This window comes from Anser cygnoides, chromosome 1 (genome assembly GCF_040182565.1).
Source record: "Anser cygnoides isolate HZ-2024a breed goose chromosome 1, Taihu_goose_T2T_genome, whole genome shotgun sequence".
NCBI classification, from domain to species: domain Eukaryota; kingdom Metazoa; phylum Chordata; class Aves; order Anseriformes; family Anatidae; genus Anser; species Anser cygnoides.
Genome location: NC_089873.1, coordinates 88,327,925 through 88,355,085, shown reverse-complemented (window position 1 = coordinate 88,355,085; position 27,161 = coordinate 88,327,925). Strand labels below are relative to the sequence as shown.

Genomic DNA, 27,161 nt, shown 5'->3' with positions numbered 1-27,161 from the left:
TAGAAGAATTAGCAATGTACAAAAACATATCCAGGAGAAGTTGTCTATCAGAGGTCTTGCAAATTACCGAAATATTTCCCTCCTGTTTTGGACCCCAGCAATTCCTTCCAGTAACACATGGGAGAAAGTTATTCCACTTTTGTCAGTCACTCTCCTCCATAACAGCGAGAAGATGTTTCTGAACTTTCAAGAAGTGGGGAGGAGTTACTGTGATCTCTGATCCTCTGAAAATGTGGACTAAAGACTACGCTTAATTGCAGTTTGGGTTGAAAATTCTCTAGAAAGACTGCTATGGTTTGACCAGCTAAATTGTACTAAATTATTTTCCATATTTCTAATATGTGTAACCTTTTACAGGTTGACAAGAAATAACCAATTCTAAAATTTCTTTAACTCGCCCACCAGTAGCATAGGGCCTGACAGGTCATTAACACACAATGGAAAAGAAAAATAAAGCTGTTATACTTCAATATATATATTCGTATATGTATATATACACACAGAGAGAACTATTTTTATGTAGTGACAGTTAATATCTCGTTCTATAATCTCTAGATGGCAAAATAGTTCAGAGAGCTTGTGGAAGAGTTTTAAGAAAACCGAAGGACAGAGGAGTAAAGGAATGATGATTTTTAAAATGACAATGCTGATTTTTATGACAATAATGACAATGCTCATGGAGACAGAACTCAGGAAACCAAGAGCTCAAAATGACTTCTGCCAATACACTGAAATAAGAATGTTAAGAAAATAACATTATATAGAGAAATAGATGCATAAATATAGTAGAAAATAAAGTAATTTAAAAAGGTTTCTAAGTGTGACTCACGTTAACACCTCCCTCAATGTATAAGGTTTTGGCTGTCAAGACAGCCTGCATGGTGCTCCTCAGATGTGAGCTGCTAGAAATCTCAGCGCAGTGTCTGATACTGGCCTGTGCTCACCTTTTCTCATTGAGTTTAAAATATGGAGATGATCATTCTGAGATGTGCTGTCAACAAAATTTAATTTCTTGCTTTTTCTCCAGTCCAAACTTGAGCTATCTTCTCACAGACTATCAGTTCATCAGGCTACTGAAAAACCAGTTGAGGTACTTTAGGCAATAGGCATACAAAGACATTTATAAGTCATGAAAAGATCTGACTCTGAGTCTACTGGCAGTCTTTTGTTTCCTTTGGTAGGACTTAATGCAGACAGTCCTTACCACAACTGATGACCAGTACTATACCGTTGCTAGTGGAATTTCTCAAGCCTTCACTATGCTCATCTACAAAACTTTAGCACTCTTTCTTCTCCTTGGTCTGCAGGAGGCCAGTCTGCTTCGGTCCATCTACCAGAGACTTCCAAACAGAAGAGGACCGTGACAAAACAAACAACCCAAGAGCCTGGCTTAGGGAGTAAATGCAATGTGACAACATAAGTTTTCATATTTTTTTTTGTTTTAAATAATATTTGGATGTACTGAATAGGTTTGCTTCACTCAGCCTCACTGTGTAATGTGCTCCAGACATAGGAGCATTTCTATAGCAAAAATGTAGAAACAGCTTGCTAGCAGCTTGCTGATTTTGCTTCATGCTGACACAGTATGCTTCTCAGACTTAGATCTCTAATCCGTTAATAAACAGACAATGTCAGGACTAAATTTTAAAATCAGCAGAGAGTCAAGTTCTGCTTGTGCAGCTGGAAGATCATTGCAATCAACAGAACAAAGACAAATTACACTCAAATAAATAAAAGCAGAATTGTGGCCATTTGGTCAAAAAACGACCTTTCATCTCCAAAGAGCAATGATATATTTTCAGGAGAATGCAATCAGCCATGTGAGCAAGGTCACAATTATTTCCAGTGACACTGCAGCCAGAAGCATCAGTGTTCAACAGCTCTACATTCATTTCCCCCAAATTTTTTCCTGTGCAGATGTTTGCTCAGTTTACAATACAAATTCAGCACGTGTTTTCTCTGTCTTTCCTTTTTTATTTAATTATAAATACTAAAATCTCTGGGTCCTGTTATCTTCCACATTCACTTTGCATGTGTGGGGCTAAATGAAATTAAAAAAGCTAGATTTAGATTTATGAGTTGCCTGAATTGAGGAATCTCCAGCGGGTTAAAAACAGCATAGATTTTCCAGCTGCTTCTTTCCTCAAACTGGTGCAAAGGATGATTGACCTTCTCAGGGAAAGGGGCACAGTAGAAATTAACAAAATCTGTCATTACAACTCAATGACACATCAAGGAAATCCCAATGAGATATAGAGGAGGGCAAAAAAATTGTCCCTCTTTGAAAGGTAAAGAATCATTTTTAAATACTTGTTTTTCACTCAGCTCTGTTTTTTTTTTCTCCCATCAGTATCATAAAATCATGCATTGTGCTGAGCTAAATAAATCATGCACTGTGACATGTGACAGATCCAAGCCCTCAAAGAATCACAGTACTGAGATGCTATTTTATATTTGATAAAAACGAACCCCAAATCTCATCTGTTTAAATACATAAGGCCACAGTATTGTAAGTCTTAATGCAATTCAGAGCCATGTTATGGCAGTGGGTGCAGCGTGAAGAAGAGGAAAGTAAGCAAAGTCCTTGTCCCCTAGCTGTGCCAGCCCTAGGGCATAAGCTGTTCCGAACATGCTGTGAGTGTTGCTGGTGGCAGTGCCCACCTCGTGAGAAGGGTATATGTGACTCCTTCCAGTCAGTACCTGGGCAGCAGGGATACGTCTAATTTCATCTTCTCTAGCTAGGTTTCCTTCTATTGCACACTTATTCATCAGTGTCTTTTAGACAAACACGTACTCTGCTGTCAGACAATAATTTTGGGTATGTTACTCAGATTCATGTTTCAGATGGTTTTGTCCTTTGATGAGGTTACATTTGTGTGCTAACTCTCTATTATGCCTTATTAACCTGTCTCTTCTGAAAAACAAGCCATTCTTTACTGCTGTAACAACATTGAAATCAATGGTAAGACAGGAATAATGCAGTGTAAATTTAGGATCAATACTCATTTCCCCAAGACTTTTCATTGCGTGCTGTAAAAATGTTAATGGATCCATGTTATAGTCTTAGAGAGATTGATACGTAAGTATTCCATTTATTAAGAGAGTCCTGAAAATGTGAATGCGTGTGAACTATTGGACATGGCTTTTAGATTTGCCACCTATGCCACTACAGCATGTGTATAATACAAGAGCAGCAAAGCTGATGCACAGTTCTGCTGAAAGCTATTTCTGAAAGACAGGAGTGCAGCTGAAATCGTACCCATGGCAATCTGATTATTAGGAGGCCCGTACAATGAAGTCAGTGGAAAAACCACAGCTGGCTTCAATGGGAATTGAAAGGGCTCTATGACTAGTCATCTGAAAATAAAAGGACAAGGGGAAAAAGCCTGGTCCAGATTTGCTGGGCGCAGAAAAATCCTCGCTGCCTGTGGAAAATTACAGCTGCCAGATCACAGGGTATATTCTGAAAGCTGCTTTTATGTACATCAGAAGTATTGCTTTCTGTGATGATCCAGTGATAAAGTACATCCTGAACTGTTGCTTCTTTCATGGAAATACTGCTTCCTCTCCGAGATGATACTCTCAAAAGTTTAAATTCCTTGTGTGACAAAGCAGGTAATAACAGGAAGATGTCAAGAGTGACAGATATTAGGGTAGACAGGTTTTAGGTAAGACGCAATCCTAACTTTTGCTGCCAAGATACAGATATAACTCAACTACTGTTAAAAGTCAGGAAAGATTTTTGCTCCCTGACAAGCCAAAATTTCTAGCGTAATGAGAAATTCTTTCACATTCAACCAATGCATCCGGAGAGGCTTTTCTTACTTCAGATTTCTCCCTCCTGGCATGCTTGCCAGGGCCCAGCACCTGGTGTCAATAAGAATAGCTCCACAGGCTTCATCTAGGCTCCTAGATTTATGCCTTTTTACACAGCTGATTATTGCTCCTCATATATTTTATTTTGGCTTCATAATCCAGTGCAGTTCAGTCTATTTCTATGAATTATGAACACTGAACTGGTGATGCAAAGACACAGGCAAAGCTTAAGAGTAGGGCAGCTTTCTCATTTTACCTTCCATGAAGGAGAGTCAAAATCAAATCTAAACTGGGAACATCCCATTGATTGGGATGTTATCCACATGCAATTTAGTTAAACGAAGAAATAATCATCATAGTGCCCAACAACACAGAAACTACATGGTAATAAACTGAAGGCCTGTGGTTAGCTATTAAATTTTGTACAGAGCAAACAGATTTAGGAATTCATAGCTCATTTCAATCTCTCAAAACAAATCTGATGACTAAGTAATTTGCTAATTGCTACTAGACTATGCAGTTTCCAGGGATACCTTAATCACTGTGCTCAAAGAGTAGTATTCTAGTAATATTGCTTTTTTTAATTAGTTCTGAGAAGGAGTCAGTTTGAATGGTTTCTCCTATTGATATGCTAAACACAAAAAAAGTGCCTCACCTTCAATTATTTCTAGTTTTTTTCTTTGGTTTCTGGAGTATAAAAGAGGTGAGCTGCAATTAAAGCTGTCATTCAATTTTAAATGACATTGCCGGACAGGGTTTAAGTAACTTTCAGATAGAGAATGAAGTATTAACCAGCACAGAACTGGCACCTGCTGCTTACCTCCAAATCCAGGTCTCAGTGCAAAATCATGGTCCTCTATGCGAAGAAGCTGCTCAGATTTAAGTGGCCGTACTTTGGTGCTGTCAATTTTCCTCATTTTAATTTCTCGTTTGCTATGTTTAAAAAAAAAAGTAAGAAACTTCATTTTTTTCCTGCCTGACAGAAGGCTAAATGAAGCAGGGGCTCAAGAATCCTGGACTGTTGAATCTGCAGTAATAAGGGAAACAACTGTGTTAATAAAGCTGCTGGGGAGACACATATTGGAAAACGTGGATAAATCAGGTGTGAGGGCACCCAGGTTCATGAGGAACACCTATTACATACAAGAAGTCCCCTCAGAGACTATCATTATATGAGAAACTATAGCCAAATGAAAAAAAAAAAAGAAAAAAAAAAAGAAAAAAAAAAGGTATTAACTTCTTTCGACACAGATTTGGAAATAACACCATGAATCCATATTTTTAAATGACTTCATATATTACCCATATGACAAAGACAATTACAATTTTTATCATAAATCTTCTTCTTTTTTCCCTAAGAGCTCAAATGAATCAATCATTTTTCTGAGGGACTCTGAAACTGACAGTCCTGGATCCAGGAACTCATTTTTTGAGGTCCTCTCAAACATCCGTCGGTTGTGGCCAAGTTATATGCTAACATGTAATTTCCCATTTGTTTGTTGCTCATTAGCTCACCCCTTGTTTGCTGCTCAGACACGCAGTATTTCTTTGCATCATAGACGTCCTGTCTCTTAGCTCTGGGTAGCACAGAGGCAACACAGATGAATCTTTCTGTTTGTATGCTCTCAGTAGGATGTCATGAATTCTGTTCTTCCTATGACTGCTGCTAACTCTCTTCCCTTTGCAGAATGTACTGCCACCACATCCCAAACTCCATGAGGAATTTCACTACCGGAGAAGGGCATTTATGTGCTGGGCCTGCATCTAAAATGAACTGCAGCTGCCCATCACAGTGCAGCCTCCTTTTTTATTTTTCCTATACACAGAAAGTACGCCACAGAGAGCAGGGTGGTCTTATCCTAAAGTATTTGGGTTATAACACAGACAAGATCTGGCAGCTGGGAGACACAGCCTTTTGAAAGAATCTGTTATATTACATGCTTCTGCTATGATGCCTCCTTCGGACTCCACTCCTTGTTGTATGACTTGCTCTAAGTGGCTGGCTCCAAGTAATAGCAGAGCTAGCCAAACCTCAGCTGGAGCACTGCACCTAGTTTTGAGCTTCCATTTTATAAAAGGTATGGGAGGATCCCAAGGAACCAGTGCTGTTTAATTTGTAGAAAGAAGACTGAGGGAACATATCACAGTCTTCAGAACACATAATGAGCTTTTACAGGGCCCTTTGCTCCATATCCACTCCCAGACAGGATGGGCAGTGGCAACAAGGGAGGCATGTGGTACCTCCTGGTGAGAACAGTGAAACGCTGGAACAGATTGCCTGGGGAGGTTTTGAGACTCCTTTCACTTAGGCTATATAAAAATTGGTTAGACAGATATCTGTATGAATGTCTTAAACACAGCTACTTTGCCACAGGCAAGGGAATCTCCCTAGAGATCATTTCTTTCATGCCCTCTATGATTCTCTGAGACTTTGCAGCTAGTGACTGTAATTGTTGCTTTAGACTGAATGATCACAATTTGTTCTAAAGATTTGCCCTGTAGTCAAGCACTGAGTTGGATGAGATATGAGATAACTTAGGATAAGGAGCTGCTGTATTTACTTGGGCTCCCCCTCCCCCTTTTAAATAATGAAGGTCAAGGAATTACAATGCTGTGTCACAGGGATGCTGCAGTGTCACCATCTGTTTGTCTATTCAGAACCGTTAGGGTTGACCAAGTTAATCTACCTGCATATTCTTGAATGTCTCTGGCAGTGTTGCCTGAAAAAAATTAACAGGGCAAACATCCATCAGGCATTTCAAAGAAAGACTTTAGTTCCCTTGGAACAAAATTATGTGGATGCTAAAATGAAACCTCACAGTTCAGAGAATTAAAACAGCCGTAATCAAGCCTGTCTGTGTCAGAGCAGAACAGGCAGCAGAAACAAACACCTGCAGTACTCCACAGTAGGCATGCGGGGAAATTCTGCTGCTTGGGAACTGGTATAGGAGGAAATGATGAATTATGTTCAGAATGCCATGGCACAGCTAATACAGTTTGGAAGCACTAAGTTATTTGTTATCAAATGTGCCGAGGAAGATACCTGTCTGAGGCTCTGACGATTTCACTGGAAGAAGCAAGCTAAAGCTATGCTACATTTATTATAACTTCTTACTGGAAACAACTAGGTGACAGAGGAAAATGTTCCCTAGCAGTATCAAGAGGCAAAATATAAGCAACCAGGGCAGGAGATTTCTTCTTAATAAGCCTCTGAAAGAGATGCTATTGGATTTTGATATTCTTTCTGTGTTCCTGTATGAGGACACAATAAACAAAAATGTTGCCTATGTGAAAATCATCTTTTGTGCCTACTTAGTTGAATAGCATCTTCAACCTGATGTTGTATGTACAAATGGTGGAGAAACAATAATTATTTCTAGCTGCTATCAGAAGTAGTTGTTCAAACAAGGCAAGATCTTGCAGGAGTCAGAAGAGAAAGTACAGTACAGAATGTACTTTCATTACAAATGTGTGGCATCTTTTCTTCAATACCTTCATTTGGCAGATTTTTTTTTAATTGTAAAGGAAAAAAAGCTTACATGCAGAGGTATGTGCTCATGGTACTTGGAATTAATTTCATGGACACTGGTAACATTGCACGTGTAAAGGTACCAAAAATTTTTAAAATCCCATAAAACATTCTATTTTATTTTTTTTTTAATACACTTCTGCTTCACTTTTTTCCTCCTCATTGCCTGCTTCTCCCACCCAAGGCTAAGAAGTGTTCTCCAGCAAATATTCCCTTAACATCAGCATCTGGATTCCAGATGTTGTTCCTTGGCTAAGAGTTAGAGTATTAAATTGTCCTCACTGCAGCATTAAAGTTATTTAACTGGTGACTCAAAGGAAATTGCATGCATGTATTTGTTTACTCCCAAGAAATCCTAGACCCATATCTAACTATTGATCAGTACCACAGCATTGTGAAATCATCAGCAGATGTTTTCTTGAGTGCTCCTTCCCATGGGGCCAATTCCATTAAAAAGCAGAAGAGACAGATCTAACCAGTGTAGGTCTCAGAAAAGCTTCTCAAGGTCAGTCAAGACCCTAGTGGTGTGGCAGTTGCCAGTGAAATAGTTTTCAGTCCCACAGAAGCACATCGAAGACTTAGATTATATTTTGGTGGCCTGGCACCATGGCCTCTTATCACACAGCTTTGGCCAGAGCACCATAATCTAGGAGTCTAAGGGTAGTCATTGATTCTGTATCCTCATTGTATGGCAGACATCAGGCTCTGGTGTTTGAGAGGAAAAGCCCGCATGCATCTGAGGAAAGGAAATCTCTCTCTACCTGTCTGGGGTAGTAGTAATAAACGGAGATCTGACAGGTGGCTTGGTATTGGCATAGATCTGGGCAATGGCAAAAATGGGCTTGTCAGCCTCGGTGAAGCACATGCTCAAGAAACTACTGCTTCCAGTTATAATAGCTCTTCCTACAGCTGTATTCCAGGCAACATTTTACATTATGCAAATGAAATTGTAGCCTATAAATTCCAAAGGAGGTCATAAAAATCATTTGAAGTGTTTCAGATCACATAGGGAAGACACCCCTTCTGGCATTTGTATAGGAAATTAATGGAAGCACTAGCTCTTCAGACGAAAAACAAGTGAGATACTGTTTGGATGCTTCGCTACCCAGTACTGTTACATGGACTCATGGCTCAATGCCTTGGTGTCTGGCAGAGCTCTCAAAGAGCAGCTAGTCACTGCCTACAAAACCAAGGGAACTAATTCAGAATTCTTTAACAACAGATGAATACATGGCAGGCTTTTAAGGGCAAACTTAGCTGCTCCTACCTAACCTTAATAAGTAACAAGGAGTGAAAGGTGAAAGGTCTGCTTCAGGGAAATTGGATCATTTCTGGCTGAAGCATTTAACCCAATAATGCCAACAGTGGTGTTACATAACCAGTGGCATTCAAGGGAGCAATGTGGTTAATATCCCATCTGTTTTTTTTTTGTTTGTTTGCTTGTTTGTTTTGTTTTGTTTGTTTCTAACTTACCAGGTTACTGGAAGTTTATTCTGCTTCAGGGAGAAATCAGACAAGTTCATGGAAAAGAAATCCACAGAAAGTCACTAAATCTGCAGAAATTACATCAAACTCAGGAAGTTTCTGAGGAAAATATGATGACTGCAGGATGGGGGACTATTAGTGGAAAATAACTTTTATGTTTGCCCTGTCCTTATTCTTCCAAACTTGTGCTTACAGCCACTGTTGGAAACAGGGCACTATCATACATGGACATTTGGTAAGATCCTTTGCAGCTGTTCTGTTTTAATGCTCTTTGCTGCTCATGAGAAAGTCAAAGACTTTGAAAAAATCTTAAACTCACATCTCAGGAAGGACAGGTAGGAGTGGCTTTGTTTTCTGTTACACTAATTTAGTATCCAAAATACCACACTTCCTTTATTACTGCAGTATGGAAGTAGAGGAGAAAAAAATCTCATCACATTCAAAATGAAACTAGGTGAGTTTATGAAAAGGGTACTCTGAAGGACCCTTTTGTGAAAAGAATACCATGAAAGACCCTAAATTTAACGGCCATAAGTTTATTTCCAGTGCTATGTCCCTGAGATACTCTAGCTACTATCAAATCGAAGGAAAACAAAATGAAGAACTATGGAAATCTTAATCCCAGGAGGTTATGTGGAGCTATACAACTGTGTGATCTCTGAAACAAACACACATCAAATTTTGAAACCCAGAAAAAAAGTAAGCATCGAAACTGTACAGTCTCTCTCTCTCTCTCCATTTCCAAGAGTTCAGTAACATCAGCAACATGCACTGTCAAAATGCCTACTATTTGGATAGTCAAATGCTTTGTTCTTTGCTTTAGGAAATGGACCATGAGAATAATCTCTTTCTCATGTACTTTTGGTTAATGCTTTAAAATCTTCTTTACAAGAGAATGCAGACAAATAGCTTTGGAGGGAGAATTGGGTTACTCTATTAAACCAGTGGAACTTGTAGGTTAAGTAACATTTTCACATGGGATTCTTTCTAAAAGGCCACCCATTTAACCAAGGCCATCTGTCAGCTGTGTCCCTAATAACTCTAGGGCTGGCTGAAAGGTTTTTCCCCGGAAAGAAAAAGAGGAAAGTCAGACCCTGTTGCAATGTACTGGAGGATAATGCTGCCTTTAGAAATAAAACCAGAGTGTGAATCAAACAAAGAGAAATTAAACGTATTTGGATCCTTTCCACAGAAAAGCTGATTTGCAGCTGTTAAGCTTTGGGATCTTCTGTGGCTCAGATTCTGCAGTCTTCTTCCCAGTTCCAAATTTTAAATCACAAGGGCCTAGGAAATGAAGATATGGAAGGCTTTGCCTTGTATAAAGAAAACTGCTACCCTATTCAGTGTTAGCTGAGAACACGGTGCTGCCATTCTTCCTGGTTTCTATTCTGTTAACACATTTCTTCTGCCTGTCTCACAGGCCTGTCCTAAGGATCCATTTGTAGGTATTAGTAAAGACCTATGAAGATGTAGAGGATACTGTGCTAATATAGTTACCGTCATCCAGTGGCAAGAGGTCAGCAATGTCCAGCTATTGCAGAACGGGATAAATGCAAATATTAGCATACGTTTCCCTTTTACCACTAGCAAAAATGTATTAGCTCAGCTTAACGCAGACCTTCTTTACCCCTACAGCACTAAGGAGTTATTTTATTCTGTTTCCATTTGATTCTCAGTTGCTTCCTGAGACTAGTAAAGCAACATATTATACCTTATTTTGACATTAGTTCTCGTTCTGTTTATTTTGTTTTATTGTTACAAATAATCATGCACTAGCATTCACTCTAAAATTATCAGTGTTTCAAACAGTCTGCTGAGTAGGCATTCTTTTCATGAGCTTTTGGCTTAGACTAAACTTGATCCTATGACCTTGAGGTGAAATCCAGAAATACTGAGCTATATAGCATCTCCAGGCACTTCCATTGTGTCACTGGGATATTTTCTCTTGCCTTGAGTTGCTTAACCATGATTTTAACAAGACATGTAAGGACTCAAAGATATGTCACTGCTGGATTATCACATAAGGAGTGATACAGAAGATAAAGCTGCTGTATGCCTGCTACAAAGCATGTAACTTTAAAAACAGCTTAACCACATCAGAGGAGTCCAGTTATGTCACTTTTTCTCAATAGGTGATTAGTATGAAAAAACAATGAGCTCCTCTGCCCATTTTAATAGGGCATCAAGGACAGGAAAAAGTTTAACCATTGCACCTCTTCTCCTTCCTTAAATAGAGCTACTTATTACACTGTTTCCTACCTCCCAACAAAGAGAGATTTTACCTGAATTATCACAGGTAGTCAGTGGTCTGTTTACATGTTATGAGATTGATCTCAAAACACATTCAGAGGCCTCACATGGAAGATGTGAAATTGCATTTGTGGGAAAAAGCACAAACACTTTGCATAGAAATTTATACAAAAAGCTTTGTATCACTATTCCTTTTAAACAAATTACTTGATTGGAAAGACTGTGAACAATTTCCCTTCCAACGTCTGAAAGCATAGGCGTATTCCAGAATGGGAGCACGCTGTGTCATCACTAAAAATAAAGTACAATTCACCTCATTTAGTGCCATAAAAATGTCTTCTGCATCTTAACAGTGTAGCTACTCTGCTGTTTAGTTAATGGAAGTCACTTTCAAACATTAGCATCAAACTCTGGAAGGCATTTCCACTTGTTGTAAGGGAAGTGAGGACAAAAATACTCAGTTCATCACAATAGTAGTCTGATATCACACAATTTAAAAGAGTTGTTTGGGGGTGTGAGTGTGTACATGCCTGTGTATACATGAAGCATACATGAAATCACATTATGTAATGTCTAATTATGAAAAAGCTCTGTCAATTAATAGTTTACCATTTCTCTTTTGGGAACACCCTATACATGTATTATGCATAGCATATATTCAGAAACTGGCAAAACAGGACAGTGAACAAATAGGGTGCATCAAAAGGTTGCTGACAGACAGCACAAAGTTTATCAGAGGAACACAGACAGAGAGAATGTATTGCTTACCTGTTATGCTTTCTTAAGAATGAGAATTGTTGCCGATGATGACGATGGTGATGCTGACTTTGAGAGCTGTGTAGCACTGCTGTTGGCCACAGGCAGGTGAGGAGCAGAAGCTTCATGACCAGGACCATCTCTTCCAAAAGAGAAATGCACCTGATCAGCCAATCCACTTTGCTGACTTTTTAGTGCTTTTACTGTTTAGAAACAGCATATCACACAAAGGATGCATGTGAAGCAAGGCATCACTGAAGACAGAAGACATAGGCATCCCAGCTCCAATGCCCTCTCTGAGTTCCCCTCATATTTTGGCAAATCATTAAAATTCCTTAAGCTCTACATTCCTGTGGCATCTGTTGTCAAACCAGAAGCACCTTACTTTTAGAAATATAGTAGATAGAGCAAATTTTTTTGCCAGGTTACAGTCTGATCCATTGCTTCCACTCTTTCAGCATAGGCGCATATTTGAGTTCTCCATCACTCACTCAGTAACCTCTTCAACAACATAGCCTGTGCAGGCAAAGTGATGTCAAACATTTAATCCCCCTTAAATCCCACAGAAAACCATACAAAAATCTGCTTTAATGACAAATGTCTCTAAATTAATCTTTCTTTCTATGTGTGTGTGTATCTGCTCAAAATAATTTTCTGTACAGATCACGCTCTTTCATTAACTGGCTACATTGCATTGTCTTCCCAACCATTAAGATCATTTCGGATTCTGTGATCTGCAGTAGAAAGCATTTTGTCTGTAGATACAGAAAGCATAATGCCATGAAACAAGTCCAGCCTACAAATGAAGTCTTGTTTCAATACTCCCCATTAACATTTGGAAATACTGACAATCTTTTTTTTTTTTTTCTAAGCTCTGCAGCATAATAATAATTTAATTTATCCTAAATATACAAGGCATGTGCACATCTAATATCTACCACCCCTAATGTTGTCTTGATTTTGTTTAGACTGCCCTGCCTGTTCAATGGCAGATTGAATTGCAAAATATTAACAAAATGTTGCTTAAGAGATAACTTAAGACTGCCAGCTTCTATTAAAAGTGGTAAGATTTCTTGTGGACTTCAAACTGGGCAATACTGGACACACCTTCTTAGCTGACACAATCAATTTATCCTTTTAAAACCATCAGCAAGTTCAGTAATTTCCAAAATTGACAGCATGTGTTTATTTTTCTTTATCTACAAAATGAGAGAGATGAGATTGAAAGTTAGGGAGATGGAAATCCCCAACCCCTATCTGACAAAAGTAGAAGTAATTCAGGTCTCCCAGCAGTAGGCTTCTTCCTGAGTCAAACAAATAGAGGGGGAGGAGGGAAAAAAACAAAACAAAACAACACAAAACACCCACTATTCTGTCAGCTGAGACTGTTAACACCACAGAGTAACCGGATAATCATTTTGTGATGTAGACATCTGCCTCCTCAGAAGTCCCTTGGGATTCTCAACTAACTTTATTTGGCCCAAGAAGTAACTATCAGATGCAAATTATTTCCAGGAGGAGATTACCAAATAATTCCTGCTGATTTTTTTCCACTAGGAGTTGAACAGCTATCTTCCTGTGACTGGAAAAGAAAAAAAAAAATCCTTTCCCAATCAGTATAAAAATGTAACAGTGTTAGATTAGATCAAAGCTTTCCAACCCCATTATCCCTCTCACTCTACATTGTTCACGGTTTTGTCCTTTCCTGTTCAACAAACTCACAGAAGATCATTTGCAGACCGATCCAGGGTTAGCCAGATAGTGTTTCCAGCAGGTCTTAGTGTATTCCTAGGGTGGAGTTTCTGGAGAAGGTAAACATATATTTGATTATGCCAGAGTATATAAGACCTTTAACAGGTTCCATTAACTCGCACTATGGTTTAGAGGGAAAAGGAAAAATAAATAATAACTCTAATAAGAATTTATTCCAGGTAGAGATAATACTTGTTTCCTAGCCAGTTTGGTTAAGCTGTCTTGTCTCATCCAGCCTACATATATCAAAGTATCAGAATACCTGATTAAATCACAATAGAGAAAATACCTTTTGGGTCCTCCTCTTTCCCTGCCCAAGCACAGGCCCAACAGTAGCAGATCGGATACAGAGTTAACTACACTGCAGGCTGTGTGACAAAGGTGTTACTGCAATTCTGCATGTTCAGCTATCTGCACACTCCTCAGTGTTAACTCATTATCAACCATTGTCCTCAACTACAAATAATTAACTACATGTACACACCGTGTTCCCTGCTAATAGTAATCATCCACATTGTTTCCAGAGACTTTGGAGAAAGCTATATTGTAGAGGTTAACATCACCCTTATCTGAAACTGGTAGCTATTATCCTCACTAAGGAGGATAGAAGGGAAGGAGAGGTTACTCACCAAGCTCCTTGAAAGGAACCCGAGGCTAGATCACATCACACTGATGCGTAGATGTGTTGACTTTGTGTGCTTTCTTTGAGGAAGTCAAAAGAGTCCATTAAAAACAGGAAAATATTACTTTGTGTAATTACTTTGGCTGGAAAATGGAGTGCTTAGAGCCCCTGCTCCGGGGATAGAGCAAAGACAAATGACTTGGCTTTGCAGAATGACTGCCTGCTCCTGGCTAAGCTGCATATGGATGTCCCTTCCTCCAGAAGGTACATCAGCCAAGAGGGGAGTCTTTAACAGAAAGAGGTAACTGATGTTTTCATTCAGATATCAGTACCCTGCTGTTTGTTATTCCTGGCTGGAGCATGAAGTTCACCACTAAGCTGTGGTGCTGAAAGAAGTACTCCATGGAGGATTTCCAAAGCATGCTCAGTGTTCCTTTCACTGTTTCTGCTTTAGTCAAAACTGAGGGCTAGACACACTAGCATATTCCACCACCTCCACATCACTGGTATCGTAACACTAAATATTACCTTGAGGAGCCTTGAGCAAGCGCACTGCAAATCTTAGTACTATTTTTCTGTCTTTAGCTATGGAATATTCCCAGAAATTAATTCTGTCTATCCCCCACACATGAAGTCCTTGGGAGGGACTCCTGCAGCATGAAATGGTGAACACTTCCAGTAATGGCTGTGTAATATCAGTGAGGGCAACTAGATGTCACCCACAGCAACAGGGTTTCTTCATACTAGAGCTGTTTTAATTTCCTCTGGGTAAGAGAGCATTACACAGAACAGATTATAATAACATTATAAATTAACATTAAGAAAACAGGTTAATCTCCAATGCATTTATCAGTAATCAATTCTGAAAGGATTTTTTTTTGCAGAAGAAAAAATACTTTGCTTGTTTCGGACAAGTCGTTAACAGCTCCTTGTGTTTAAACACAGTTAAAACATTGTCTCTTTGCTACCATTAAAATATTTCTTTAAAGTTATCCTTTCTCTGTAGCCCATGAAATGCTTACAACGCTTCTTTCAAGGACAAATCCAGTATGTGGTTATAGTGCATGAGCTTATTAGAACAGTTTACAAACAACCAAGCAAAAGAAACAAAGGTAAGTACACCACCTAATATCAGAAAATTAGATGCCTCCCCTTTAATAAACAAAATAATACACAGTTTCAGGTAACTTCAGTTTGGAACTACAGACCCCTCTCCACTGCAAATCACAAAACAGAGCAAATTGACAACAGCTATTATAAAAACGAGAGCAGAAGAATGCCAAGGATGCAGAGACATTTCAGAGGCCTGCATTTTTCAGAAAATCTGAGCACATCTTAAGTCTACTTTAAACAATGGGAGCTGAAACACTGCCACACATTAGTACTAAAAACCTGCAAATTTGCTGCGCAAGATGGAGAAGAAATGCAATGTCGAACAAAGGGTGTAGGTTTACCTGGAATATATTTTTGATTCTCTTAATCAGAGAATGAAACAAGGAAAAAAGCATTCTTAAGAATCTTCTGAAAGATGCATGTTTCTAATACATGTTATATAAAGTAGAAGGGATAGAGGGTATCCCATACAACTAGCAAATCATAGAAAACAGGTTACCCAGAGCAGTGGCTGTGTGAGTGTGTATGAAATACTGCAGTGCAAGAATAAGCAGCGTTTTGCTTTTCTATGGTAACAGGCCCAGCACATACAGCTTACCATTTATATTGAAGTCACTTGCAAAAATACAAAAGTCAGAATTAAGGATACTCTGTCCTGTTTATATCAACACAGGTGATGAACCAACTCACTAGAATAAGGTGCCTATTCACATTTCCTAACAAGATGAAGTGAGAGGAAAGCAGAGACTGAGCATTACGAATCCAGCTTACAGAGCTCAAAATGGATGAAGTGCTTTACTTAACCCTTGCAGTGTGACCCAGCTCTTATGATTCCGCTTCGTATGAAGTCTCTTAGTAGGGGTGGCAAGTGAACATTCATGACTGTCCCAAGTAGTCTGAGGTAACAAACTGGACACTTAAGGACTGCAAAGCACTGAAAAAGAAACAGAAGAAAACAAACAAAAAAACACAGCAACAAAAAAAAAAACATGCAAAAGCCAGCAAAACTGACAGCTCAGCTGTGCAAAATATTTGCACAGTGCTTACTCAGATAAACTCTATGGTTTTACAACCAGCTTAGACAGAACTACCAGGCTACTGGTGAAACTCTGCCCTCTGTCCATCCCTGCAGCACACTGGCCTGGCACTAGCACAAGCTAGTCTTGCGTCACCAGCAGCAGCTGCTCAGCTGGTTTCTTCAAGGAGCGGGCAGCAGCGTGGCAGGGAGAATCTGCCCCTTCCGTGGTGACATACAGCTAGGCTGGCTTAAGCCAACCATGAAACTGTACCCTTAATTTCTGTTAGGTGATATGAAAAATAGTATTAATAGTAACAATGCTGAAGAAAGCACATAGTATTTTCCAATGATTATTTATTTTTACTGTAAAAAGAAAGTGCTACTGGTTTTCCTTTTCCCTTTAATGTGATATAATTTTTTTGCATACAAATTTCCAGTGAAATTATGGTTCTAGACTTATTGTTTCATATGTTTTAATATTTCACTCTCTGTGAAATTCTCATATCATCACAGGGAGCATTCCTGGCACCAGACAAAGCCTACAGCAAAGTAAACCAAACTGTAAATGCACAGTCACCAGATACACTCTACACATCTATATCACATGGATCCACATTGAGCCCAGGAGTCTGGTCTGTGGTTCTGACATCCTGTGAAGTTCAGCTCACCTCACAGCTGCTTTGGGACATTGAAAATACAGCCTTAAGCACATTTTTGCAAGAACTTCTCTGTTCTGACACCTCCTCTAGCCACAGACCTGGTGTCACTATTCCAAACCCTCAAACACTCCCATAAATAGCAAAGCTAAAACTCAAATCTGCAATCTAAACTCTAGAATTACTATTGGGAAATGACATTAACTCAGAAGCCACTGAGAGAAATACAAAATATTTGGCTTCCAGTTGGCTTCACTGGCATCTGGGTGGTCAATCCATCTTAAAATCAGTACTCTGAAAACTGTACACAGCCAAGTCAGCAGGAAATGCTGATGAGAGATCAAAATCCTAGAAATCAAATTTAACTTCAGCACTCTGCTTTTTCTTCTCATCAGTGAGCATCCAGTTCTTATGGCTCATTAAGAAAAAGTGCAGTTCATTAAAAAGTAAAGGATAACTAAACAATTGCCTGAACGTCTCTGATTCCTCACATTCCCTATTTATACAGCCTCTAAACTGAGGATTCTTTCCCCTTTGCCATTTTGCCCTTGACAGACTAATCATTTAATTAAATTAATCCCTAAATCCTTTTACTTAGCTTCTACACCAGCAATTTGGAAAGTAAAATAATCAGTTTTACTGCCTCCTGTTAAGGAACAATCTGTGTCTTGAGGGATATCTCTGGAAAAAACAGGCAGACACATTCATCCTAGATTTATGCTTATAAACTCACTGTTTTCCGTGGCAGAAAACAAGGCAATAACTTAACCGTTTTGCCTTTCCACTATCTCATGTTGATCACAGGCACTGGATACAGCTACCGTGCTCCTGCATTCACGTCCATCTCATCCCAGGAGGAGTTTCCAGGGTTTGCTTCTTTGTGTCTGTAGGATACATTTCTTTAAAAATCTTAGTGCCTTTCACTAGTGAGGGAAGAGAAAGGGGATGACCCATAAGCCTGAGCAACTCACAGAAAACAAGGGCTTGCAACAGTATGGTGTATCCCCAAGAAGGAAGCTAGTTTGCCATCTGTATGGCCTGAACACAGTGCTTCAATATGAAAGCAATATAGACTGCGTCAATTTTCTTTCTTTCTTTCTTTCTGCCTTGGCAGTTTGGCAAATATCACTGTCTCTCAGCAGTGCTCACCAGTTAGTCCTAACTGCTATTTGAGGCTCTTTTGGCTCATTTCCCTCCACAGACCTAAACAAAACAATTCAGCAACTGTGTTTACCCTTCTCTTGCTGCCACCCTGATGTTCATTAAGAACCTTCTACAAAAGGGATATCAGAACAAGCCCAGTTTGCTGTCCGGGAGTTAACAATATCTCAGATGGGAAGTAATTTCTGAGATGTGTTGCATCTCTGCTAATCTCCTTTTTCTGTCACCTGTGAACATGAGGAGAAAAAAACTGTTGAACGATTGGAAATATGTGCCTTTGAGCTTTAGCACTACAAACTTTTTTGATTTACAATCAAAACAGAGACAGATTTATTGATTAAAGTCTGATCTCTATTGGACATAAAACAGCTTCAGAAGCCATCAGGCACAATTCGGTGTGGCTGTTTTCCAGGCTTTTCTTTCCCATTGATAACTTCCAGAGAAACATATGTTCACATCACAGAGCAGGTGCTCATTTCAAACTGGGAAGCTAGTTTTAACTAACCAAATCATATTCTTAAGTAAATACATATATAAGTTTTATATACTTATCTCAACACTTGATAGGGGGTACCCATATTTAGTTTTTTCAGGGTTTGGCAATTTCTGTTTTCCCAGTGGCTGCCAAAAGAATGTATTTATAAATCAACAAAAATATATATATTCATACAATTCACATCTCTAAGCAATGAATTAAAAAAAAAAATGTTATTTTCAACATACTTCATTTCTGTATGTGTCTGTGCCAATTCTTTGACCAGTCCACCCTGCAGAAGAAATGAGCAGCATTTGAAATGAAGCAGCTGTTAAAAACAAGTAACTTGATCATGGTGTGTTGCATAAACAATAGATCCAAGAGGATGCACCTAAGTGTACAACCAGGCTATTTCCATGGAAAATTTACAGGTAATGCTACTGTTGGGTTTCTTCCATTTCTCTCTCACACACTCCTTTAACACTTGTGTATTAAGAAAACCTTGAAGGAGAGAGATGTTAAGTGATGGACAACAGCAGTGAAGGGTGGTGTGAAATTTGTTCTATGCATGAAAATCTTTGTTCCGGCTAAGAACAGCTCCTTCTCGTAACTTTGAAAAAAAAATCCTGACATGAAGGTAGAAATAACCAAGATGGCAATGAGAGGAGATAAAACTTCACCCTTTCTGCTGCCTGCAACTGACAGGTGAAACCAACAAGGATGTGCATTGAATCTAATCGGGTTTCTGAGGTCTTTCCCTAGCTCTAGCTCTCCTGTTCGTTGTTTCACTGCTAACATAAAGATAACTCCATGTAAACGTCTGGGCTGTGATCTGCAACACGGGTGTCCTGGCTATGCCACGTGCCATCTTTTTATTAAAAATACAACTTTTAAGAATACGGCGGGCCGGCAGCAAGATGGCGGTTGCTGCCTGCCAGCGGCCGCAAGGTGGCAGCGCCGCTCCCCGCCCGGAGCCGGGAGACAAAATGGCCTCCGGCGGCTCTTAACGGCCTATGGGCGGTGTGGACCTGGGGACAGCGGGGTGCCCTGCTTCAACAGCGATCTGCGAGAGCAACACGAGGAGGAAGAAATTAAAAACGAGGCGGAATAAGTCGGCTGGGAGCAGAAGGGCGGCTCTTCGGTAGTCCCAATGGAGAGGCACCTCATCCAGGGGACGACGTGACGCAAAGCCTAGCAGGCAGATTTAGCTGGGAATTTGCGGGATGGATAAACTGATAAAAAGTCTGGAACAGTAACAGGAAAAAGGGGGTGTAAGGCTCATCAGATGTCCTGCTTTGGCTAAGAGGAGCCCTGCTTACGAGCCTGTGCAGATTTTCTTTAGCAGATACTTCTGTCACAGCTTGTCCAGAGCAACTTCCCTGACGTTTCTTACAGAAACTGATTTCCATCCGCTTTGCAATAAGATCCAGTGACTGTAATTTGATCTCAATTCCTTTACTAGACCTTAGTATATTACGCACTGCAAAAGACCATTAGAAGTCATTTAGAATTGAAATAAAGGTAGCAGCTTTTAATTTATGACAAAAAAGATTGAAGTTGTATGTGGGCAGATGGGCTTCAGTGAGACTGGTACAGGGAATAAGAATACTTGTAAAAGGCGAAGAAATTCATTAGTAAAGAAAAGAGCAGACCTTTCCATGAACAAAACCCAGAAAACTAATTTAGTGTTGCTAATATGCTAATTACCTTATGTAGATTAAGAATATTTTAGCTAGTGATAAGATACAGGAGGAGCCTGCTCAGAAATAGTGTTCCTCCTTAAGTTCCTGTCTGCAGAGACCTTATCCAAAGCACCAGCATCTGTAACAGCCTGCAGCAGGGAGCTCCACAGCATTCTTGCCCAGCATGCGGATAAATACCTCCTCATACTTGCCTTGAACTTGCCACCACCACCACCTTTTATTGTTGTTCTTTGTCGTTTATCTGCCCTCTTTTGTTCTTCATTTACTGGTGATCGTTCATGTTGGAGATCTTGTAGTTCACGTTGCACATAGAGGGATACAGGCCCCAGCACAGACACTTTTGAGCCATTAGGTTCCTTGTATAAGTCCACCCAGATGGTGTGTCCTACTGTCATATGGCCCCTGCCAGGTAATGTGCCATCTGCACTGACTTCTGTGACTTGATGCAGGTGGCACGACTGTAACACATTTTAAGAATGGGAAGAGGCTCCTTATATCCCACATTCTTTTTTCGACTTTTAATCTGATCACCTTAGCGCAAGGCATTCATAGAACCTCAGCAATGGCCTTCGTCTATCACAAATTTTAGCAGGAGTGTCAAATATGTAGTGGAAATAAACACCACAGATTACTTGATGTAGAAATAATTTGGGAAATAATGTCATAGGTATTTTTCCCCCAGACTTCAAAAGTTGTCAAGTGCAAAAATTCAGGATGACTTGAAGGTAGATGATTTTAAATAGCAAACACACTGTTTTGCCTGACTTCTACTTTGTTAGTCATGAATGATCACATTTAGAAGCTTTTCCAGTAACAAGAATAAGAAACATAGTTTTGTTTTACAGGGAGCGTGCTTTTGCCAAGTTTTACATTACAGTGTGTTCTAGATCCACAGCATTCAGGAAAATGCAATAGAAAGGAATGTGGTAAACTTGCTAGATATAGCTGTGGGAATCAGTCTATACTCTGTAGTGTGTGGACTTGGAGAACAGGAAGAGAGAAAAAAAAATATGTTTGGGAATTGCAGAGATACTCTGACACCTTGCAATGGCAGGAGTATGATTAATACTGTATGAACAGGGGAAATGTACGTGCCTACCACAGCTGAAAGATTTCCAGAATTGTGAGCTAAGACTCAACCTTGAGTCCTAGTCAAGAATTGGGTTAATTTTTAGTGGCACAAAATGTACACCTCTTTGTGAATAAGCACCAACTTGATTAAAACCTGTAGCAAGGCATTGGGTTTCTCAGGCTTGGAGACAGAGCGTGCGAGACTTGCAGTAAAATTCTATCCAATATTGCTGAGGTGTTTTGTTTGTTTGCTTGTTTGTTTTGCTGTGCTCTGTTTTCTTTCTGTAACAAAGGATCTGCATTCAGCAGATAACGGACAACGTGCAGCTGCGATCAGTGCACACCATTGTGTAACTCACGGGCTGGAAGAGCATGATCCTCCCATGACAGGAGATATCTCTCAGTCCCAGTGCAGGGACTCTGAATACACCCAGGCTTCCAGACTTACAGACTTACAGACACCCTCCAACAGCAGCTCCAGCCCCATTAACCTTTCACAAACACACCACGTCTATGTGCTCTGATGGCTTGTTGGGTATAGCTTCCCACCAACGGTGATACGGATTTTTTTTCATCACTGAATTTTAAAAAATTGCACTGTGATGTGATAGCATCCCTGTTTGTATCATAAGAGTTTCATCACACTGCATTGAGAGGAAACGGAACAAGAAGCAAGAAATTCAGGGCTCTGAAATCATGTTTTGTGAAATGCTAGGGAAAAAAAAATAAACTGATTCTGATTGCTTTACTGAAAAAACATTACTCTCCTTTCTGCTTTTCAGAAGGCTTCCCTTCAGGCTGCACACTAAGGTACTCAGCTATAGTGAAAAAGATGGTATAAAAGTTAGAGTTTGAGCACATTCAGTGCAACAGGCAGGGCCAATTATTAAATCTGCCTTCTTCAGCCTGCAATGTTTCCAGCATTTTGTAAGTAAAGCTGTTTGAAAAGTTATTTTCTGTACTGCAAAATTAAATTAACGTATCTACTTTGTCTTTTTCATTGTATTTATAGTTGAAAGAATTGAGCAAACTTCCCCTGCTCATTGTTTCTGGAGTTATTATCCCTTCTATATGTCAATTCCCTGATCCTGCAAGACCTTAATTCCAACCTGTATAAAACCCATATAAAAATGTACATTAATACAGATAATACTGCTACTGCAACAGTGAGGTAGGCAGATCTATCACCACTGCTGCATACTTTTCCTTGTTAAACACTAGATCAGCAATGCTCTGTTTCCAAGCTGTATCTACAGGAGGAAAATGTAGGGTTTAGAAAGATTGCACCTAGTCATTCAGAATCAGCCTGAAAAGGCAGCTGTATGCAAATTGATGTAAAAAGCAGTCATAAAGCTTAACACCCAATGGCAACAATTCACACTCTTGTTCACACTTTGAAAATCCTCCTTGCCTTAATTTTTCTCTTAGGGACACACCTTTCCATGTGTTTTTATAAGACAATTTCTCACTTTCATCTTCTGTTGCTCATAGCTAGTCAAGTAAAGGCTATAACTCTCAGCAAACACTTCCAAGTGCATGACAGGATAAGGTGAGAGTGTTATTATTGGTATTGTCATCACTGAAAATAATGCATTTTCATTACACTGGAATATACTTCTGTTTCTAAGATCTTACACAAGACAGAGGGGTGATTCCCGCCTTGATGCAGCTAGCAGTTCAAATTCAAGTTGGTCAGGATGTATAGTCACAGCGAAGTAAAAGCTCATGAACATGGCTTAATGGGTGTCAAAACACTATATTTTTTTTTTAAGGAAAGGTAGAGTAATTGTTATTCATGTAAAAATTCCAGAGGAAAAACAAGGGATCATCAAAAACCCATTTTACCCTTTCTGGTCAGGGAGGGACTGTAAAATGCTCTAAAAGACCCTTTACATAACTCAGTGGGTAGATCAACACATGGTAAGGAGAAACAGGACAAATGCAAACACACCTCATCTAAACAGCTATATGCATATGCCCAGTATGATCAAATACGGCGGGCCCCGTTCCTATTTCTTTTCTTTAGTAGCAAATTTTAGAGATAAAATGCAATAGCTCACAACATCCATTGGATAGAAGACAGCAAATGATTTTCCTCGGGTCCTTAAAACCTCCTGAATACAAATTTATTTCTTAATAAGAATATATATATTTAATATAGGAAAGTTTCTAAAGACTTTAGTCAAGCAACAGATCAAGATCCTAAGGATGGATATCAAAAAATTATGGCCTCCGTTCCAAAACACATGTTGTATAAGGCAGAGTCTTTAAATGATAGCACAGCCCATCACCATCATTTGCAGCCACAGGAAATTAAAGAGCTAAAATTAAAGCTGACAGGCAGAGCTAAGCATAGCACTGCCTGCAGCACGTTATTTCCTCCGTGTCATTGCCTATGGATCTATGAAGCCTGCAGTCCGCTCATCTATAGATCTGCTGGCAGCTTACAGACTGACAGCCTAAAGGCACTTTGATACTGCAGACTCCAAAATGCAGAGCTTTGTGAGCTGTCAGCAAGGCTGGTTACCAGGAACAACCTGACAGCTCCGGAAGAGAGCTCAGCACAGGCAAAGGAGTGGAAATTAGCTGCTGTTCAGCTGCTTGCCACTCTCACCATGCCCTCGCTGCTGCAGCTCCTGGGCCAGCATCTCACAGACACAGGACAATGCAAAAATTGTTGGTCATTCATTAGAGTGGTCTGAAAAGGGGAAACCAATTTCTCTGATCCTGGTTCATGTCTTAAACTTAGCTCACAGCTAAAGTCAACACACATCATGGCTATTTGCCTCCATCTAATACCAAGAGAGAAATTAATTAAATTTCTACTTATATCTCATTTTATACCTCAAGCAACATTAAAAAGAGTGTTACAGAAAGACACTTTTACTTATATTTAAAGACAGAAAACACATTCTTCCTCGCAAAGGAGAAGCCTTTTCTGGAGTCTGAACTGGGCTGAGTCTATTCTCAGAAGAACTTGGAATGAAGGGGTTTCACCATGAAAAGAGTTGTTGAATAAACTCCCACCAAAAAAAACAACATTTTTTTCTTATGTTACTCATCTCAGATAAAGTGGTGCTGGTCCTCCAGAGCTATCTGCTCATCTGCGAAGTATGGTCAGGGTTACATGTCTCCAAAAAGCCAAAATTCTCTTGATGGTTATTCTGAAAAGCAGAAGAATCCATGTTTCATTCAGAGTTTTTTCTTAAACTCAGTCTTGCCTGAAGCCAAGATACAATTTCTCCACCAGCTCTGTGGGATTTCTTGAAGTTACGAAAACAGCATACTTATTGAGCTTTGACAAGTCTGGGACACAATTTACTAGAGCCTTTCAGATTTAAGGGTCACTCAAGCACCCCAAAACCAACATTTAAATTTCCAGTGCAAGGTCCCAGGGTCCAGTGTTTTTTAAGGGGGGGACCTACAAAGATCATCAAGTCCAACTGCTTGACCACTTCAGGGCTAGCCAAAAGCTAAAGCATGTTATTGAGGGCATTACCTGGATGCCCCTTGAACGCTGACAGGCATGGGGCATCAACCACCTCTCTAGGAAGCCTGTTACAGTGTTTGACCACCCTCACCCCTGGTGACCATCTGCCAGACAGATATACCTCCATTTACTACAGCCCTTTGAGCTCTACCATTGAGCCAGATCATCACCCAGCATAGTGTGAACCTGTTTATCTCACAGCTGGACAACTTGTCCAGAAGGGTACCTTGAGGGACAGTATCAAAGGCATTACTAAAATCTGGAAAAAATTACATCCAGGGCCTTCCCTTCATCCACCAAGCAAGTGACCTTGTTGTACATGGAGATCAAATTAGTAAGGCAGGACTTTCCCTTCATGAACCCTCTTTGACTTTGCCTGATAATTGCTTTGTTCTTTAACTGCCTTTCAATATTGCCCAGAATATCTTCTCCATAACTTTTATTTCCTTATGTTTAAGTGGAAACTTTGTGCTATTGTAGCTTTTAATTAGTGATATAAATGCAATGGTACATTTCTTTGTAAGCCCAGCCCACCTTACCTAGTGGTCTTGCAGGTATGAATTCCTCTTCTTTTATCAGTGTTGAAACTCATCACTTCACATGCTATTTAGAACAGGCTGGCATATAATCGTCCTTATAAAGAGTCAGTACAGAATACCCTCCAAGAACAGACTATAGACAACAAATGCAGAACATGAAACTGGAGTTTGAAGTTTTAAATAAGTGTACTCGGGAATTCAAAGTCCAAATCAGTAAGATTAAATAAAACAGCCTAAAAAGCTTATTGTCTAATTGCTAGCCTTAATTTTGACTGCATTCTTGTTTATCCTGTTGTGGTTTTTTTTGTTGTTGTTGTTTGTTTTGTTGTTGTTTGTTTTGTTTTTGTTTTTAACTCTATTTATTGTTTTCTTTCCTTATGTTGGCATGGTGGTTCCTCAGACCAAGACAGTCAAGTTGATATCTGGTATGCACAGTGCTGGAGAATCAGCAGACTCAAGGGGACACGGCACGAGAGTCATCTGAATGCGGTCTCTTCAGACGTGGTAGACCCAGGAGTTGAGAGTGCATAAAATCCCTGAAATACCAGTTTATTTTGAAAACAACTTTATTTCAATAACTCTCTGTTCAACATCACAGCAGGAGGGAGAAGAAGCTACATCCTAGTAACCTAATAATCCTAATAAGGTTATAAAGGGATTGTATGAATCTTGCCTGTTACCTTCACATTTCACATGCATGGAGCATCAGACCTTCATTTACCATCAACACTGTACAAAGAGGGCATTGGTTTACAGAGATGCAAAGAGGCAATGGTGTAAATAGCCTGCCCAGCCACTGCTCTGAAGGACCACTTTAGGGTAGCAGCCACAAATGAGGCTTCTTCTACCCTCCTGGAAGGGTAGCTCCTGGACTTTCCCCATGACTTCTAGCTAGCGTTTTCTTTGTGTCCCATAGATCTCAGTTTAAATGGCCCTGAACATTTTCTGCATTTGTAGGAAACTTGGCCTAAAAGTAAACTAGTCTGTTATCCCCTGAGATAAAAACAGGGGTAAGGAGAGCAGGGATTAATCCAAGCAAGTGGAATGGAGTTTTGGTCCTGGATGTTGCCTGAGCTCTCTTGTCTTTCCCTGCCAGCTGGGGATAACTCGCCCAGCAAGGCTCAGAAATTTCTGAACATTTGGGTAAAACTCACAGAAGAAGGATGACAGGCATCTGGATGACTCTGCATCTGGAGAGCAGGCAGTCAGAATTGACTAGGCTGCACAGCACCATGGTAGGATCACCAGCTCAAACGCAAGATGCAGCACAATGGAGGAATTGTGCACATGACTGCTTGGTTCCTGCAACAGTGAGGTCGCGTGGCTAGGAGAGGCAGAGGATTTGAGAGAGAGACAAATGCTGTAAGCTAGCAGTTGGAGTTGGCAGCTGTTTTGCACAGATCACCTTTGAGAACATTTTAATTATTCCCCGGTTTTATAAAAATCTACTTCCTCCTCACTCTTTCTTCCGTACCTTCCATCGAGCAGACCTGCCAGCTCCAGTGTGAGCGAGCGTAGGAAGCTATTGCTCATTCCTAGCCATATGTTTCTGTCACATGTTTGTGTGCACGAGTGACAAATCCTTCTGAGCCTCTGAAAAGCTATGGGAGGTACTGCCGTTCCGCACTCCTACCTCCTTGCTGCAGTCACAGCCTTTGCTGCAGTCAAGGCAGCTCCCAAACCAGCAGGGAAAAGGAACAAGATCGACAGGCCAGGCAGATGTGG

General features: G+C 39.9%; 1 protein-coding gene across 17 annotated transcripts in view; it reads right to left on the bottom strand.

Annotated features, from left to right (window-relative positions):
- Positions 1 to 18,424, bottom strand: part of GABRR3 (gamma-aminobutyric acid type A receptor subunit rho3) — a 36,236-nt gene extending 17,812 nt beyond the window's left edge. For 2 of the 17 annotated variants that reach the window (XM_067001902.1, XM_067001913.1), the window contains exons 1-6: positions 17,731 to 18,424; positions 16,095 to 16,257; positions 13,559 to 13,638; positions 12,944 to 13,035; positions 11,849 to 12,352; positions 4,637 to 4,749 (exon numbers count right to left, since the gene is read on the bottom strand). In XM_067001902.1, coding sequence (XP_066858003.1) covers positions 4,637 to 4,749; positions 11,849 to 11,976 — 241 coding nt within the window. In that variant the 5' untranslated portion in view covers positions 11,977 to 12,352; positions 12,944 to 13,035; positions 13,559 to 13,638; positions 16,095 to 16,257; positions 17,731 to 18,424. Of the gene's footprint in view, positions 1 to 944; positions 1,074 to 4,636; positions 4,750 to 5,331; positions 5,461 to 11,848; positions 12,353 to 12,943; positions 13,036 to 13,362; positions 13,419 to 13,558; positions 13,639 to 14,217; positions 14,962 to 16,094; positions 16,258 to 17,730 lie in introns of those variants that run through there. The other 15 variants (XM_048071616.2, XM_067001868.1, XM_067001853.1 and 12 more) reach the window with 15 other exon arrangements.
- Positions 18,425 to 27,161: the final 8,737 nt, after the last annotated feature.